This window comes from Ictalurus punctatus, chromosome 11, assembly GCF_001660625.3.
Source record: "Ictalurus punctatus breed USDA103 chromosome 11, Coco_2.0, whole genome shotgun sequence".
NCBI lineage: Eukaryota > Metazoa > Chordata > Actinopteri > Siluriformes > Ictaluridae > Ictalurus > Ictalurus punctatus.
This window is the reverse complement of record NC_030426.2, coordinates 25,028,699-25,042,217: the sequence shown is the minus strand read 5'-3', so window position 1 is coordinate 25,042,217 and position 13,519 is coordinate 25,028,699. Positions and strand designations below refer to the sequence as shown.

The following is a 13,519-nucleotide window of genomic DNA, read 5'->3' as shown; positions in this document are numbered from 1 at the left end:
TACACTGGGTTGAGTCTTGGATATTCATCTTGGTTTGTGTTTAAGGGTCTGCAAGGCTTCCTGGGCAAAGCAGGAAACCCAGGGACACCCGGCAATCCTGGACCGCCTGGACCACCGGTGAGTGTGAAGAGGATTAACAAGTACATATTTAAAGAGTGTTTTATCTTGGGATACACTCTTCTCTCTCTCTTCTCCTTAGGGTAGTGCAGGTTCACCCGGACTTAAAGGAGATAAAGTAAGTGTGTTCTTTTATTATCACTGAATAACCATATACATCTTGCTATGAGTTTCCTTCAGTTAGAAGATGAAATATGTGATTAATAACCCCCCCCCACTTTGTCTGCCCCCCCCCCCCCCCCCCGCTCTCTCTCTGTCTCGGTCTCTCTCTCTCCTTCCCTCCTTCCCCCTCTCCCTTTGTCTGTCTGTCTGTCTCCCCCCCCCTCTCTGTCTCTCTCTCCTTCCCCCTCTCCCTTTGTATGTCTGTCTCTCCCCCCCTCTTTCTGTCTCTCTCTCCTTCCCCCTCTCCCTTTGTCTGTCTGTCTGTCTCCCCCCCCTCTCTGTCTCTCTCTCCTTCCCCCTCTCCCTTTGTATGTCTGTCTCTCTCCCCCTCTCTCTTTCCCTGTCCGTCTGTCTCTCTCTTTCCCCTCATCTCTCTGTCTGTCTGTCTGTCTCTCCCCATCTCTTTGTCTGTCTGTCTCTCTCTCTCTCTTTCTGTCTCTGTCTGTCTGTCTCTCTCCCTCCCTCGCCCCTTTCTCTGTCTCTCTCTCTCTCTCTCTCTCTCTCTTGCTCTTTGTCTGTCTGTCTGTCTCTTTTTCTCTCTATCTCTATCTGTCTGTCTGTCTCTCTCTCCCTCCCCCTCTCTTTGTCTGTCTGTCTCTCTCTCTGTCTCTCTCTGTCTGTCTGTCTGTCTCTCTCTCGCTCTTTGTCTGTCTGTCTCCCCTTTTCTCTCTCTCTCCCCTCTCTTTGTCTATCTGTCTGTCTCTCTCCCCTCCTCTCTCTTTGTCTGTCTGTCTGTCTCTCTCTCCTTCATCTCTTTGTCTGTCTCTCTCTCTCTTTCTCTCTATCTCTATCTGTCTCTCTATCTGTCTGTCTCTCTCTCTCCCTCCCCCCCTTTTCCATCTGTCTCTCTCTCTCCCCCCTCCTCTCTTTTTGTCTGTCTGTCTCTCTCTCTCTCTCTCTGTCTCTCTCTCAGGGTGAGGTTGCTGTAGGAGTACCAGGACAGAGAGGAGAGAGAGGAGATCCTGGGCCTCGGGTAGGAAATCTCACATATATATAAGGTTCTTTTACTGTCGTTGCAGAGGCAGTGCGATACGGCCAACACGCAGTTTACACTCTGATATAGTAAAGTGTGTACACATGAGGTTATATAAGACGTACCTTTTTAAACTATATATGTTTGTTTTTTTTTAAAAACTATTTCTGTTTCTTCTCTAAGAAACGATTCATTTTCCATCTGATTACATTTTAATATTAAACAACCGCAGAGACATTTTGCATGTAACATTTCCTTGTCGTGCGTCCTGTAGGGAGAAGAGGGACGACCCGGGATGGACGGAGAGAGAGGTCCTCCGGTAATTACGAGCGCATTTCCTGTTCTCCTCCCGTCTACCTTACCTGTTTTATCTTATTTTCTGTAGCCGGTCCATCCCATCCATCGCATCTCTCTGGCACCAGCGTCTGTGCCTGTTGCTCTGCCCTATTAATCTTCATCCCACGGTGCCCAGAAAAAGCCCCGTCAGTCCTGTCTCTCCCAGCTTACAGATAGAGAGTCAGTATCTCAGTGTGTCTGACGGAACCGGCAGCAGATTGACTCGGATCGTGACGTACGAGGAGAGTCGCGCCGCTCGTATATATTACTGTATATCTACACTCACTGTCATACTCATAAATTCTTATTACACTGTTGATGAATGAAAAATACACACACGTGCAAGCAGACAAGGGGCTCAACCCAGTGCTGTATACGATTCATGTATAGACGCTAGTGCGGATCGGTTATTTGTAATTTCCGGAACTATGTGAACGAATTTCGTTTCTTTTTTTTTCGACGTCACGTTCGTGCACATCGGGGATAAACCCTTGCGCGATATCTCAAGCGAAAGGTTTTTTTTTTTATTACTCAAGCCTAATAAAAATCCTCAGGGTGCCCTAAAGTCAGCCGTGACGGTGAATGGTGTACTCACGGACAGATGAGCGGGGTTACGTGCGTGGCGGAGTCAGGACCGGTCCCCGCCGGTTACTCTAGCTGTAACGGGGTAAGATCATTACGTGATCAATAGCCAGGTCAAAAAAAAAAAAAAAAAAACGGGAAAAATTGACATTTTATATAGAAAAAATCTTTTATTTTCCCCGTGTTTAATTTTAATTTTAATTTTTTTTTAAAATCTTTCGTTCAATATGAAATATAATATGTTTTTAATATTTTTACACCATTATATAGGGTGTCCCTTAAATTCAGCATCGTAGGAGGGGAGAAAGAAAGAAAGAAAAAAAAAAAAAACCCCCATCAAAACAAAAACTTTTACTTACGGGACTTGCTCAATATGTCCGCCATTTCATTCTCGACCCTCGCACTTTTTTGATTTGCGACGCGTCGGATTATCAGGATCCGTTCTTCCTTACGTTAACCGTATGATGCTGGGATTATGAGACGCGCCGTACCGTTGTGTTAAACGTAGACGGGTTCGCGATATTGTCATTTATTTATGACATTTATCATGTAATAGACTAGGATAAACGGATAAATGCTCCAACAGTCTAGGATATTGTCGCGTCTGTGTCCAGGCCGACGTCCGGGTCCATTGGTTTAATTATAATACGTCATATATTATGTTGTAATACACCGATCTGATGTGTGCAGGGATTTGCAGGTGGAAAAGGCAGCAGAGGAGAAAAGGTAAGCGTAACTTACCGACAGCTTTTTTAAGGAGTCAGTAAATACTGGACGTGTAGCAAACAGCTTTCTTCCTGACTCTAGGGTGAAGGAGGACCTCAAGGAGAGAAAGGAGAGAAGGTAAGCGTGATATCGTTTCCATTCGATATCCCGTAAAAGCTTGTTGCGACGATATGAGTGTAATGTTTTAATTCGACTTTGGTCTTTTGTAGGGTGAAACCCTGTTGGTGGGTGGGCCTCCTGGGGAGAAAGGAAATAAGGGCGAAACGGTGAGTCCGTATCACTTAACGGTCCTTTCGCGCTTGCAGGAATTAACGCGGCGTCGAGCGAACGCCGCGATATTTCCGAGGAGCTCGCATCAGATCGCCGCAGATTTCCCGCAGGTTTCGGCCGAGACGCGGCGTCACAACGCGCGTTCGGCCGAAACGTCTCACTTACCAACAAACACTGCGAAACACCGTGCGGAACTATTCCGCGCTGTTGCGGTTTCGCAAATCCGACTGGTTTTCCCAGGGGGGGAAAAAAAAATGCACAAAAACCCCCACAAGTCGAAAAAGTTTGCAAACCGCAGCAAAATCAAGCGTTTTTGACCGCAAGGATTATTTCTAGAGGAATTTGGACTGGAATATCGCTGGGACACTTGCGCCGGAATGAAACGTTCTACCCATTCGAGACCCGTCTGTGTGCGATCAACAGACTATAAAGCGTACTAAAAAAAAAAAACAAGATCTCCATTCGACCCTCATATGTAATTTGTAAATGACGCGTTTCCCGCATCGACGAGACGAAAACAGTTTCGCGACCCGACGCGATCGACAGCAGTGTTCCGGCTTTCCCTCGGAATCGCACGCATTCCCGGTTTTTGAAACTCGCCCGTTCCTCCGTTAAGACTCTATGTTTCTACGTCACGCCGTGAATGTTGACGCGACGAGTGAAAGGTAGATGTGTTCTCCGCAGGGAGAACGAGGTGCTAAAGGATTACAAGGTGAAAAGGGCGTTAAAGGTCAAGAGGGACCACCAGGGGTACAGGTGAGACGCTTCTGTGTACGGATCTTTTTAGAAAAGCAGTGTGTGTTTTGTATATCGTGTAGCGCCATCTTTCTTTTCACCTGTGTATAGGGTCTGCGTGGAGAGGCTGGTGAGAGGGGGTCACCTGGGTTTCAGGGCGCTCGTGGTCCAGGAGGACAGAAGGTACGTTCTGGAAATGGTTCTATCGTACGGAATTAAACTCGTGCCAAACGTATCGGACGGAACTTTTTCCAAAGAGAAAAACAGAGAACTCGGTGGCAAAAATGTAACAGTCTCCGAATAAAGTCTTCACACTTCTTCTTCTTTTTTTTTTTCTCTCTAGTCCCTTCTCCGATATTCCCACGGCAGTACGATTTAAGTGTGCCCACGATCCCTCTCTAAATATTCTATCTGTTTATCCAGCTTATCGTCAGCGCTCTAGACTATATACACAGCGGCAGTTCATTCGCATATCAACACCGCCTCTCGAACTGATCCGATCACGCCGCCGTATGACCGATCTCTGCCGTTCTCCGTGCTGCTTGAATACTCTAGAGCGTCAGGTCCTGCACGCGTTTTCCAGCCGCGTGCAGATATACGGATGTAAGCGTCGGCTAAATAACAAGCCGAACGTGATAAACGGAGTGAAAGATTCATAGAGGAACAGCACACGTGGTGCAGATACTTCTCCCGTCCGTCACTCTCGTTCACATCTTACGGCGTTCAAGCGGTCGATTTTATTCCGTCTAGCCGCGCGGGATTTTGAGCTTAGCCCGGCCGCGGTGTTGAACTCTCAAACCCGATTGGTCCGAATGGATTTTCCGTAACGGCAGCGGCGAATCGTTTGCAGGTTTTGGTTAAACGCGCTTGTTTTAATACGTTACCGTTTCTGTAATAATACCTCACGCAGAGACTCCGTGCGATCTAATTCTAATTATAAGCTAAGTCGGATTATTTACACTGATAATGGTGGGTTTTCTGCAAGGAGATGTTTGTTTGAGATAGGAAGCTACGACTGCTGTAACGTAAGAGATGACGGGAACGAACTTGTCCTGTTGGACATTTCTCAAACGGATAAAAAGTATGAAATTGAGGGTTTTTTTTAAAAAAAATAAATAGATAGAGAACTATATTGTCCTTTTCTGTTAAATCGCCTTTATATACACCAGGAACACCGACCACATAAACCCAGTCACGTGACGGCATTATTCAGATATATTGAGATATAAAACATAACAACATAAAGGAGCTTTAGTTTGCCGTTCTAAAAGTGCAGTGATTGGAAGGAAAGGATCTCTCCGAATCTGCTCCGCTCGCCGCCCGTTAGAAACCTCATTAATCTCGGAGACCAGACAGCCTCTGTGGTTTTGCTGTAATTATTTCTGCCACACTGAGAGTCCTGGACTGTTCTCTTCCCCCCAATAAAGACAAGTAATAAAAATCAGTATTCCGCAGACCGCTCTGGTGTAAAAAGAATAAAAAGGACTTTTTTTTTTATTACTTTATTACGTGATAAAAGTAGCTTTGCTTCATCTGATTATTTTCCTATAACGTGTTTTATTCTCCATATAGCTTAATTATTATTATTATTATTACGTTTAATGCAATAGTTACAATAGAGAACACATATTTTAAACACATTAAAATATGCTAATAAAAAGTAATAAAATGGCCTTGGATTCCCGGGCTTTATGGTTTGTTAAGATCAAAGACCGAGGGCAGGCAAATGTGCAGATATTGAGTCGAGCAGTGTAAAAATACAGCGTGTCGTCCTTCCTTGGGACAATTTTGGTAGGTGCTAACCCCTGTATACCGGGAACACCCTACAAGACCTGCTGTTTTAGACATGCTCTGACCATATATATATATATATATATAATAAATAAATGTATGGCCTGATTCAGTGTTGATATTTTCAGGGAGAGGCGGGGCTTCCAGGACTTCCAGGAGAAGCTGTAAGTATTGTTCTTTTCTAATTTTCTCCCCATTATCTCCATGATCCCACTTCTGCCTGCTATTTGATATATATGTGTGTGTGTGTGTGTGTGTGTGTTCTCCAGGGTACCCCTGGGAAAGATGGCCTCCCTGGTATGAGAGGAGAGAAGGGAGAGATTGGAGTCATCGGCATGCGAGGACCAAAGGTGTGTGATTACTTTGGTGTGTGTATTGCTTTGGAGTGTGTGCATCATCTAACAGACAGCAGTTCTGATGTGCACATGGACACACACACACACACAATGGGCTTGATTGGCTGGCTTAACTGGGGTTATGAAAGATCTTCAGCAGTGTATGAATCACTCCACTCCATATGTCCCCTTTTCGCTGGAATACACAGACACGTGGATACACACTCGCGTGATAAAATCTGTTTAGATAAAATCTGTGTGTGTGTGTGTGTGTGTGTGTGTGTGTGCGCGCGTCATTTTAATATATTACTCACATTTCTATTTGCTTGTTTCTTCACTACATACAGTACAACATGAAGATGTTTTATCCCCGACATAGTACACTATATGCGACGGCGCTTGAAAGTTTGTGAACCCCTGAGAATTTTCTATACAGTATGTCTGCGTAAATATGTCCCGAAACATCATCATATTTCCACACCTAAACGTCCTAAAAGTAGATAAAGAGAACCCAGTTAAACAAATGAGAGAAGAAATATTATGCGTGGCCATTTATTTATTGAGGAACATGATCCAGTGTGACACATCTGAGAGCTGCAAAAGTATGTGAACGTCGAGGGTTAGCAGTTCATCTGAAGGTGATGTCAGAGTCAGGTGTTTTCAAGCGATGGGGTGATGATCAGGTGTGAGTGTTTTATTTAAAGAACACGGGTCCGTCGAGGTCTGATCGTGTTTGTGGAAGTCTATCATGGCACGGACAGAGGAGATTTCTGAGGACCTCAGAAGAAGAGTTGATGTTCATCGGGTTGGAAAAGGTCACAAAAGCATCTCTAAAGAGTTTGGACTCCACCGATCCACATTCAGACAGATCGTGTACAGATGGAGGGAATTCAAGACCATTGTTCCCCTCCACAGGAGTGGAGACCAGCAAAGATCACTCCAAGAGCAGGAACGTGTAACAGTCCACGAGGAGAACACTGAACGACGATGGTGTGCGCGGCAGGGTTCCACGGAGAAAGCGACTGCTCTCCATAAAGAACATTGCTCCCCATCTGCAGTTTGCTAAAGATCTCATGGACAAGCCAGACGTGTAGTAGAATAGTATTTTGTGGACAGATGTGCCCAAAATAGAATTTTTGGTTTAAATAAGAAGTGTTATGTTTGGAGAAAGGAAAACACTGCATTCCAGCATAAGAACCTTATCCCATCTGTGAAACATGCTGGTGGTAGTGTCATGGTTTGGGCCTGTTTTGCTGCTTCTGGTCCAGGACGACTCGACATCATTGATAGAACAATGCATTCTGAATTATACCAGCGAACTCTAAAGGAAAACGTCAGGACATCTGTCCGTGAACTGAATCTCAAGAGAAAGCGGGTCATGCAGCAAGACAAGGACCCTAAACACACGAGTCGTTCTATCAGAAGACGGTTAAAGAAGAATAAAGTGAATGTTTTGGAACGGCCGAGTCAAAGTCCTGACCTTAATCCAAAAGAAATGTAGTGGAAGAACCTGAAGCGAGCGGTTCACGTGAGGAAACCCCCCAACATCCCAGAGCTGAAGCTGTTCTGTACTGAGGAACGGGATAAAATTCCTCCGAGGCGACGTGCGGGACCGATCGACACTTCCCCCGAACGTTCATTTACATTTATTACTGCACAAGGGGGTCACACCTGATACTGAAAGCAAAGGTGCACATACTTTTTCCACTCGCAGATGTGTAACATTGGATCATTTTCCTCAATAAATAAACGACCCCGCGTAATATTTTTGTCTGATTTCCCTAATTGGGTTCTCTTTATCTACCTTTAGGACTTGTGATAATGTTTTAGGTCGTATCGATACAGAAATATAGACCATTCTAAAGGGTTCACAAACTTTCAAGCACCGTCGTATTTCACATCATCGCCTTTAAAGTTCAACCATATAATAATATCACAGGTATTTTACACGCATCGTCCGTGCGTTTTGAATAGTCCGTCAGAACATTTATCCAAAAGGCTGAATTTTTTTATTTCTCAGGTTGAGGTTGTGATTTAGCGAAGCAGTAATTAGCCTCGTTAATATTTTTGTCAAAGGCAGGTCCTCACAAGGCTAGTAAGACGTGTGTGTGTGTGTGTACACTAATTAGACCAAATTGTTTACGGGAACTAGTCATTTTAAAAAGCTTTTAAAAAAAAAATTCCAATTAAACAAAGCTACAAAAACAGCATCGAATATAAACATCATCAAATTAATGCTAACAAAAAAATAAGTTCATGTGTTTGTCACGGGATCAGATCACATTCCTTATCTCATTTTTTGGGTTTTTTTTTTCCCATTCCATTTTCTTGCTGGTCCTGGGTGATTCTGGGTATCGGATCGGTGATATCTCTAATATATAACTATATTTTTATTTTTATTTTAGTATAATTTTAGGACTGAAGCCACACTTCCCCGTACTTATACGACACCAATAACGATACACTGTTCTGTTCTATTCTTCACGTCCGAAGAAGTCGTATGTGTCAAGAGATTGATTAGAGCAGTTTATCTGGCTGTTGTTCAAATTGCCGTCATGTTCGTGGACACACACACACACACACACACACACACACACACTACCTCAGAGCACTTGCCTTAAATAACCGTCTCGTATTCACAGTGAAGTGATAACACACTCAATATCTTGACTCGATTGAACCCAACTCATTTGCTTAAAGTCCCGCACCGGACTTTGAGTGACCGAGATGTGCTTGAGGTATGTACACTGCCCTCCGTTAATATTGGCACCCTCGGTAAATATGAGCAAAGAATGCTGTGGTGAAAAAATCCCTTATTATTCACAAAAATACTCTGCTCTCATGGATATCAAACGATTGCAAAACACAACACAGGTTTATCCAAAAAGAAATCTTTGTTAAATGTGAAATAATTGCGCAACAATTGTTGGCACCCTTTTAGTCGATACGTTTTTTTTTTTTTAAACAAAAGATCAAAAGGTTAAACAATAAAGACGGTTTTTCACCACGGCCTTCTTTGCTCGTATTTACCGAGGGTGCCAATATTATTGGAAGGCACTGTGTAAGTGTGATGAGTGTGCATGCGACTGACAGTTAAATAGTGCGTTAGTCTAGCCAGACATTTATAGCGCTCTGCTGTGGCTTGGTAACACACACACTTTCATTATTTTCTGTCACACTGAGTTACTGGCAGCTTGACTGACAGCTTCATTGGTTTTACAGGGAGACCGTGGATCCAAGGGTGCGTGTGGACCAGAGGGACAGAAAGGAGATAGAGTGAGTGTGTGTGAGAGGAAGTGTGTGTGTGTGTGTGTGCATGAGAGAGAGAAGTGTTTGATGAAGAACACGTTGATGTGCCTCTTTAACGGTGGATGATATGACTTCTGTTCTTAGGGGGATCCTGGAATGAACGGCAGATCAGGTTTACCTGGGAGAAAAGGAGAGTCGGTACTGACTAACACACACACACACACACGCACACACACGCACACACACACCGATGCTCATACATGAAGTAAACTGTTTCTGCTACCATCTTATGTGAGTGGAAAATGTGTTGCAGGGTGATGTGGGATCTCCAGGAGCCACAGGAGCGCCGGGTAAAGAGGGAATCGTCGGACCCAAAGTACGGAGACGCGTAAACAATGTTCTACACATATATACACGATGGAATATATGAATATAGCTTTTTAAATGTTATAAAAAAAGATCTGTGTTCTGTCACAGAAGCATGTTTATCATGAGACTGATGTTTCGTTTTCAGACTGCTAAGCTGTAATCACCACTGATGTGCTTGTGTAATACGGTGTGTGTGTGTGCGCGTGTGTGCGCGTGTGTGCGCGTGTGTGTGTGCGCGTGTATGTGTTCCTGCTCAGGGTGACCGAGGATTTGACGGTCTAATGGGACCAAAGGGAGAACAAGGAGAAAAAGGTGAACGGGTAAGTTTTACTTATCTCTATATGCTGTAGGTAAATTTATTTAAAAAAGAGCACTGAGACATCTCTCTGAACTTCAATCTCTCTCTCTCTCTCTCTCTAACTCCCTCTCTCTCACCCTCTCTCTCCCTCTCTCTCTCTTTCTCACCCTCCCTCCCTCACTCTCACCCTCTCTCTCCCTCACTCTCACCCTCTCTCTCCCTCTCCCTCCCTCTCTCTCTCTCTCTCTCCCTCTCCCTCCCTCTCTCTCACACTCCCTCTCTCTGTCTCTCTCTCTCCCGCTCTCTCTCTCTCTCTCTCCCTCTCTCTCACCCTCTCTCTCACCCTCCCTCTCTCTCTCCCTCCCTCCCTCCCTCTCTCGCTCATTCTCTCTCCCTCCCTCTCTCTCACCCTCTCTCTCTCCCTCTCCCTCCCTCTCTCTCACCCTCCCTCTCTCTCACCCTCCCTCTCTCGCTCATTCTCTCTCCCTCCCTCTCTCTCACCCTCTCTCTCTCCCTCCCTCCCTCTCTCTCACCCTCCCTCTCTCTCCCTCTCTCTCTCCCTCCCTCCCTCTCTCTCTCGCTCATTCTCTCTCCCTCTCATTCTCCCGCTCGCTCTCTCTCTCTCTCTCTCTCTCTCAAGGGCCCTCCTGGCATCCCTGGCCCCCCGGGTCCCCGAGGTGTTGATGGGCCCCCGGGCTTGACGGGTCCTCAGGGACTTGCTGGAGTTAAAGGTCCTGAAGGACTGCAGGGACAGAAGGTATGGACAACAAGATGTTTGATTCTAGTGTGTGTCTGTGTTTAAATGAACAAGGACTACACTTACTAACCAACTCAATAACTGATCCTCTCTGCTGAAACACACAAACACGGTATTGTTCTCCTAAACCACTGACCAGCGTTCCATCGACAGGTCTGTAGAGCAGGAGTCACAAGAGCCACATCATTCCGACATCCATCAGAATCTTAAAATACATGATTTTTTTAATTTAACATTCTCCAAATAGCCAATAGCGTTTAGCTTACCTCACAGCCAGGACACTTACATCCGTCGGGGGCGGGACACTTCAAGATCCTAGAGAGCGTTCGATTGGACTAAAAATCTTAACGAGAAACTGAAGTGCAGAATGATGTCATCAGAACTGTTGATCCGTATCGAGGGTAGAGAGAGAGCTTAGCCCTTTCCTTCCAACCCCCGTCTCGTTCAGCTTAACGTCCGTGTGATGAGTACCGACAAAATAATACATTTCACTGAGAAGTCATTCTCAAAAACACGTTTCTCCGATGATGTCGCAACTATCCGTGACCGGGAGGCAAGGGAGCCAAAACGTCCGTGTTCTCATGGTGGGAGGGATTTCATACTCTCCTCCCCTGTCAATCACAGTGAGACTAGCCCATCGTGAGCATCTCCGACCTCATCTCTGCAGAAGATGGCGGATAACACGTTCCTCTGGGTCGTTACGCGTATGTCGGAGGAAGCACACGTTAGCCTCTACCGTCCCCGTTTAGTAGCTGTCGTGTGATGTAGGAAAGCTGGCTCAGATGGTATTCGGGACGGATCGGAGACGAATTGGGACGCAGCATGGGGGCGAGTGATGGGGGTCGTAGTCCGTGTCGGCCATGTCTGTTATGGCTGCGGCGTTCTCTCCGAAGGCGTAGACGTGACAGGATGGCTTTGTTTATCACACTGTTAAAATTTCAAACCTTAACACCCCTACTCGTGAGCGTACGTCAGTACTCGTGCACGTCCGTGTTATCACTGTCGTAAATGCAGACGTGTACACTCTGTCTCTCAGGGTGAACGAGGTCCTCCAGGTCCTGCTTCGGTTGGCCCTCGTGGTATTCCAGGAATCCCAGGAGAGAGAGGAGAACAGGTCAGTGTGCAGATGTCTCTCTCTCTCTCTCTCTCTCTCTGTACTTTCTATATTGTTTTAATGAAGTCATCTTCTGTTCATTTAATGATGTTTCTCGTATTTCCCTCTCCGTGCGTCAGGGAGAAATCGGGCTCGAAGGAGCGAAAGGAGAGAAGGGAGAGCTGGGCATGACGGTCTGAGCACACAATTTCACACACGCGTACACACATCACAAGCGGCTCAGCCAGGAGTTCCTTTCTCGAGGCGACGAGGGAATATGCTAAATAATACTAGCGCGTGATCTGCGTACTGAGGAGCGCGACGCGCTCGAGTAGTCCGGGTGATCGTAAGAGCGCCGACGACAGGAATTTATTATCGAATCACGTGATTTAACGTAAAGCCTCGCCATATCAGTCGACCTCCTCGTCTTATTAATAACTCGCCGTAAATTACCTTCACGTCGTCGTCGTCGTTTCGTTGTTGTTTTTTTTCAGTTCCACCGAAAATGCTTAAAATATCACGCTAATAACGAGAGGCGACATGACACGTTATCGTATAAAAGCAGATCTAAACTTCTTTCTTTTTTTTTTTCTCTCCAGCTGCAGTAAACCTCTTCGATCGTTATATATCCGAGCTCAGACGGTAGCTAGCTGGCTAGTCGCTTTAAGGGCAGAAATGGGAAAAAGCGCACGATGCTGATTGGTCAGTCCTGTCCCTCAATGCCGTCAAACAAACGGCGGCTCAGTAGGGAACGATAACGATGGGACTCTATAACCGTTTGGAAGTGTCCTAAAACATTTCAAACCCCAAATCCACCCGCTAGCTACACCTCGGAATTACTACAACATATAATACCTGTTCATCCCAATTTTCTCTTATTAGTCCTTGTGTCACGTCCTGTGTAGGAGGATGAGATTCGAGCTTACGTCCGCTCTGAGATGAGCCAGCACTGTGGTGAGGGATTATTTCATTACGCAGCACTTCCACCGTGTACTTGGTTTGGTTGTAATATCCTTCCCGTCCCTAAAGACAGTAACACACAGTATTTGTTGTTTTTTTTTCTCTCTCTTCCTTTCCATGTTGTCCGTCTCCCCGTTTTTTTCCGTTTCTGAAGCCTGTGGAGGTAAGTGACCTTAAAGCATAACACCGCCGTCATTAACCTTTTTTTTAGAATTCACTTTAGCGCTAGCTCGGCATCGGAAAGGTCACCTAGTGTCACCGCGCACCGAGCCATCGTGGATCATAGGATCGTTACTGCATGCTTTAACGAGCGTATTTCCTTTTCCTTTCAGAACGCGATTTACATCCTCCGTTGTGAAACGGGGCGTCATTTCAAAAATTCTTTATAAAAAAATCATCATTTTAATACATCCCCAAAAATGAAGCCGTAAGCCTTAACGTTCTGAAATGCAGTCCTGATGATATTGGATATTTTTGCTTGTTAGTTATTATGAGTAACGTTCATAACGTAAATAGCGAAGAAAGTGAGTCACGCGCATGTCGCAGATGTGTCTTATTTTGGGGTTTTGGCACGATTTACACTGTTTATAAAGCAGACGTTGGTTATATACCGTACCGCGTTTTTAGAAATGGTTATAACGACGGGTGGAATTCCTTATAAACGCATTATATGTACATATTATGAATAAACGGATAACCAGTGCGAGGTCTGGGATGTGTTAGACAGTAAGCATCGTGGGAGTCAGTATGTTGTGGACGTGGGAGG

The 13,519-nt window shown here is 45.3% G+C and overlaps 2 protein-coding genes across 3 annotated transcripts in view; both read left to right on the top strand.

The window, feature by feature from the left end:
- Positions 1 to 13,058, top strand: part of col7a1 (collagen, type VII, alpha 1) — a 92,349-nt gene extending 79,291 nt beyond the window's left edge. For both annotated transcript variants that reach the window (XM_053683526.1, XM_053683525.1), the window contains exons 97-116: positions 46 to 117; positions 200 to 235; positions 1,193 to 1,252; positions 1,527 to 1,571; positions 2,861 to 2,896; positions 2,978 to 3,013; positions 3,106 to 3,162; positions 3,851 to 3,922; positions 4,013 to 4,084; positions 5,821 to 5,856; positions 5,962 to 6,042; positions 9,250 to 9,303; positions 9,421 to 9,474; positions 9,590 to 9,652; positions 9,903 to 9,965; positions 10,584 to 10,700; positions 11,737 to 11,814; positions 11,934 to 11,987; positions 12,699 to 12,747; positions 12,908 to 13,058. In XM_053683526.1, coding sequence (XP_053539501.1) covers positions 46 to 117; positions 200 to 235; positions 1,193 to 1,252; positions 1,527 to 1,571; positions 2,861 to 2,896; positions 2,978 to 3,013; positions 3,106 to 3,162; positions 3,851 to 3,922; positions 4,013 to 4,084; positions 5,821 to 5,856; positions 5,962 to 6,042; positions 9,250 to 9,303; positions 9,421 to 9,474; positions 9,590 to 9,652; positions 9,903 to 9,965; positions 10,584 to 10,700; positions 11,737 to 11,814; positions 11,934 to 11,987; positions 12,699 to 12,747; positions 12,908 to 12,924 — 1,152 coding nt within the window. In that variant the 3' untranslated portion in view covers positions 12,925 to 13,058. The remainder of the gene's footprint in view (positions 1 to 45; positions 118 to 199; positions 236 to 1,192; positions 1,253 to 1,526; positions 1,572 to 2,860; positions 2,897 to 2,977; positions 3,014 to 3,105; positions 3,163 to 3,850; positions 3,923 to 4,012; positions 4,085 to 5,820; positions 5,857 to 5,961; positions 6,043 to 9,249; positions 9,304 to 9,420; positions 9,475 to 9,589; positions 9,653 to 9,902; positions 9,966 to 10,583; positions 10,701 to 11,736; positions 11,815 to 11,933; positions 11,988 to 12,698; positions 12,748 to 12,907) is intronic.
- A 102-nt stretch (positions 13,059 to 13,160) lies between these two features.
- Positions 13,161 to 13,519, top strand: part of LOC128634010 (tissue factor pathway inhibitor) — a 7,453-nt gene continuing 7,094 nt past the window's right edge. The window contains exon 1 of the mRNA XM_053683527.1: positions 13,161 to 13,519. This exon is cut by the window's right edge and continues 424 nt beyond it. The gene's annotated coding sequence lies outside the window, so the exon portion shown is untranslated.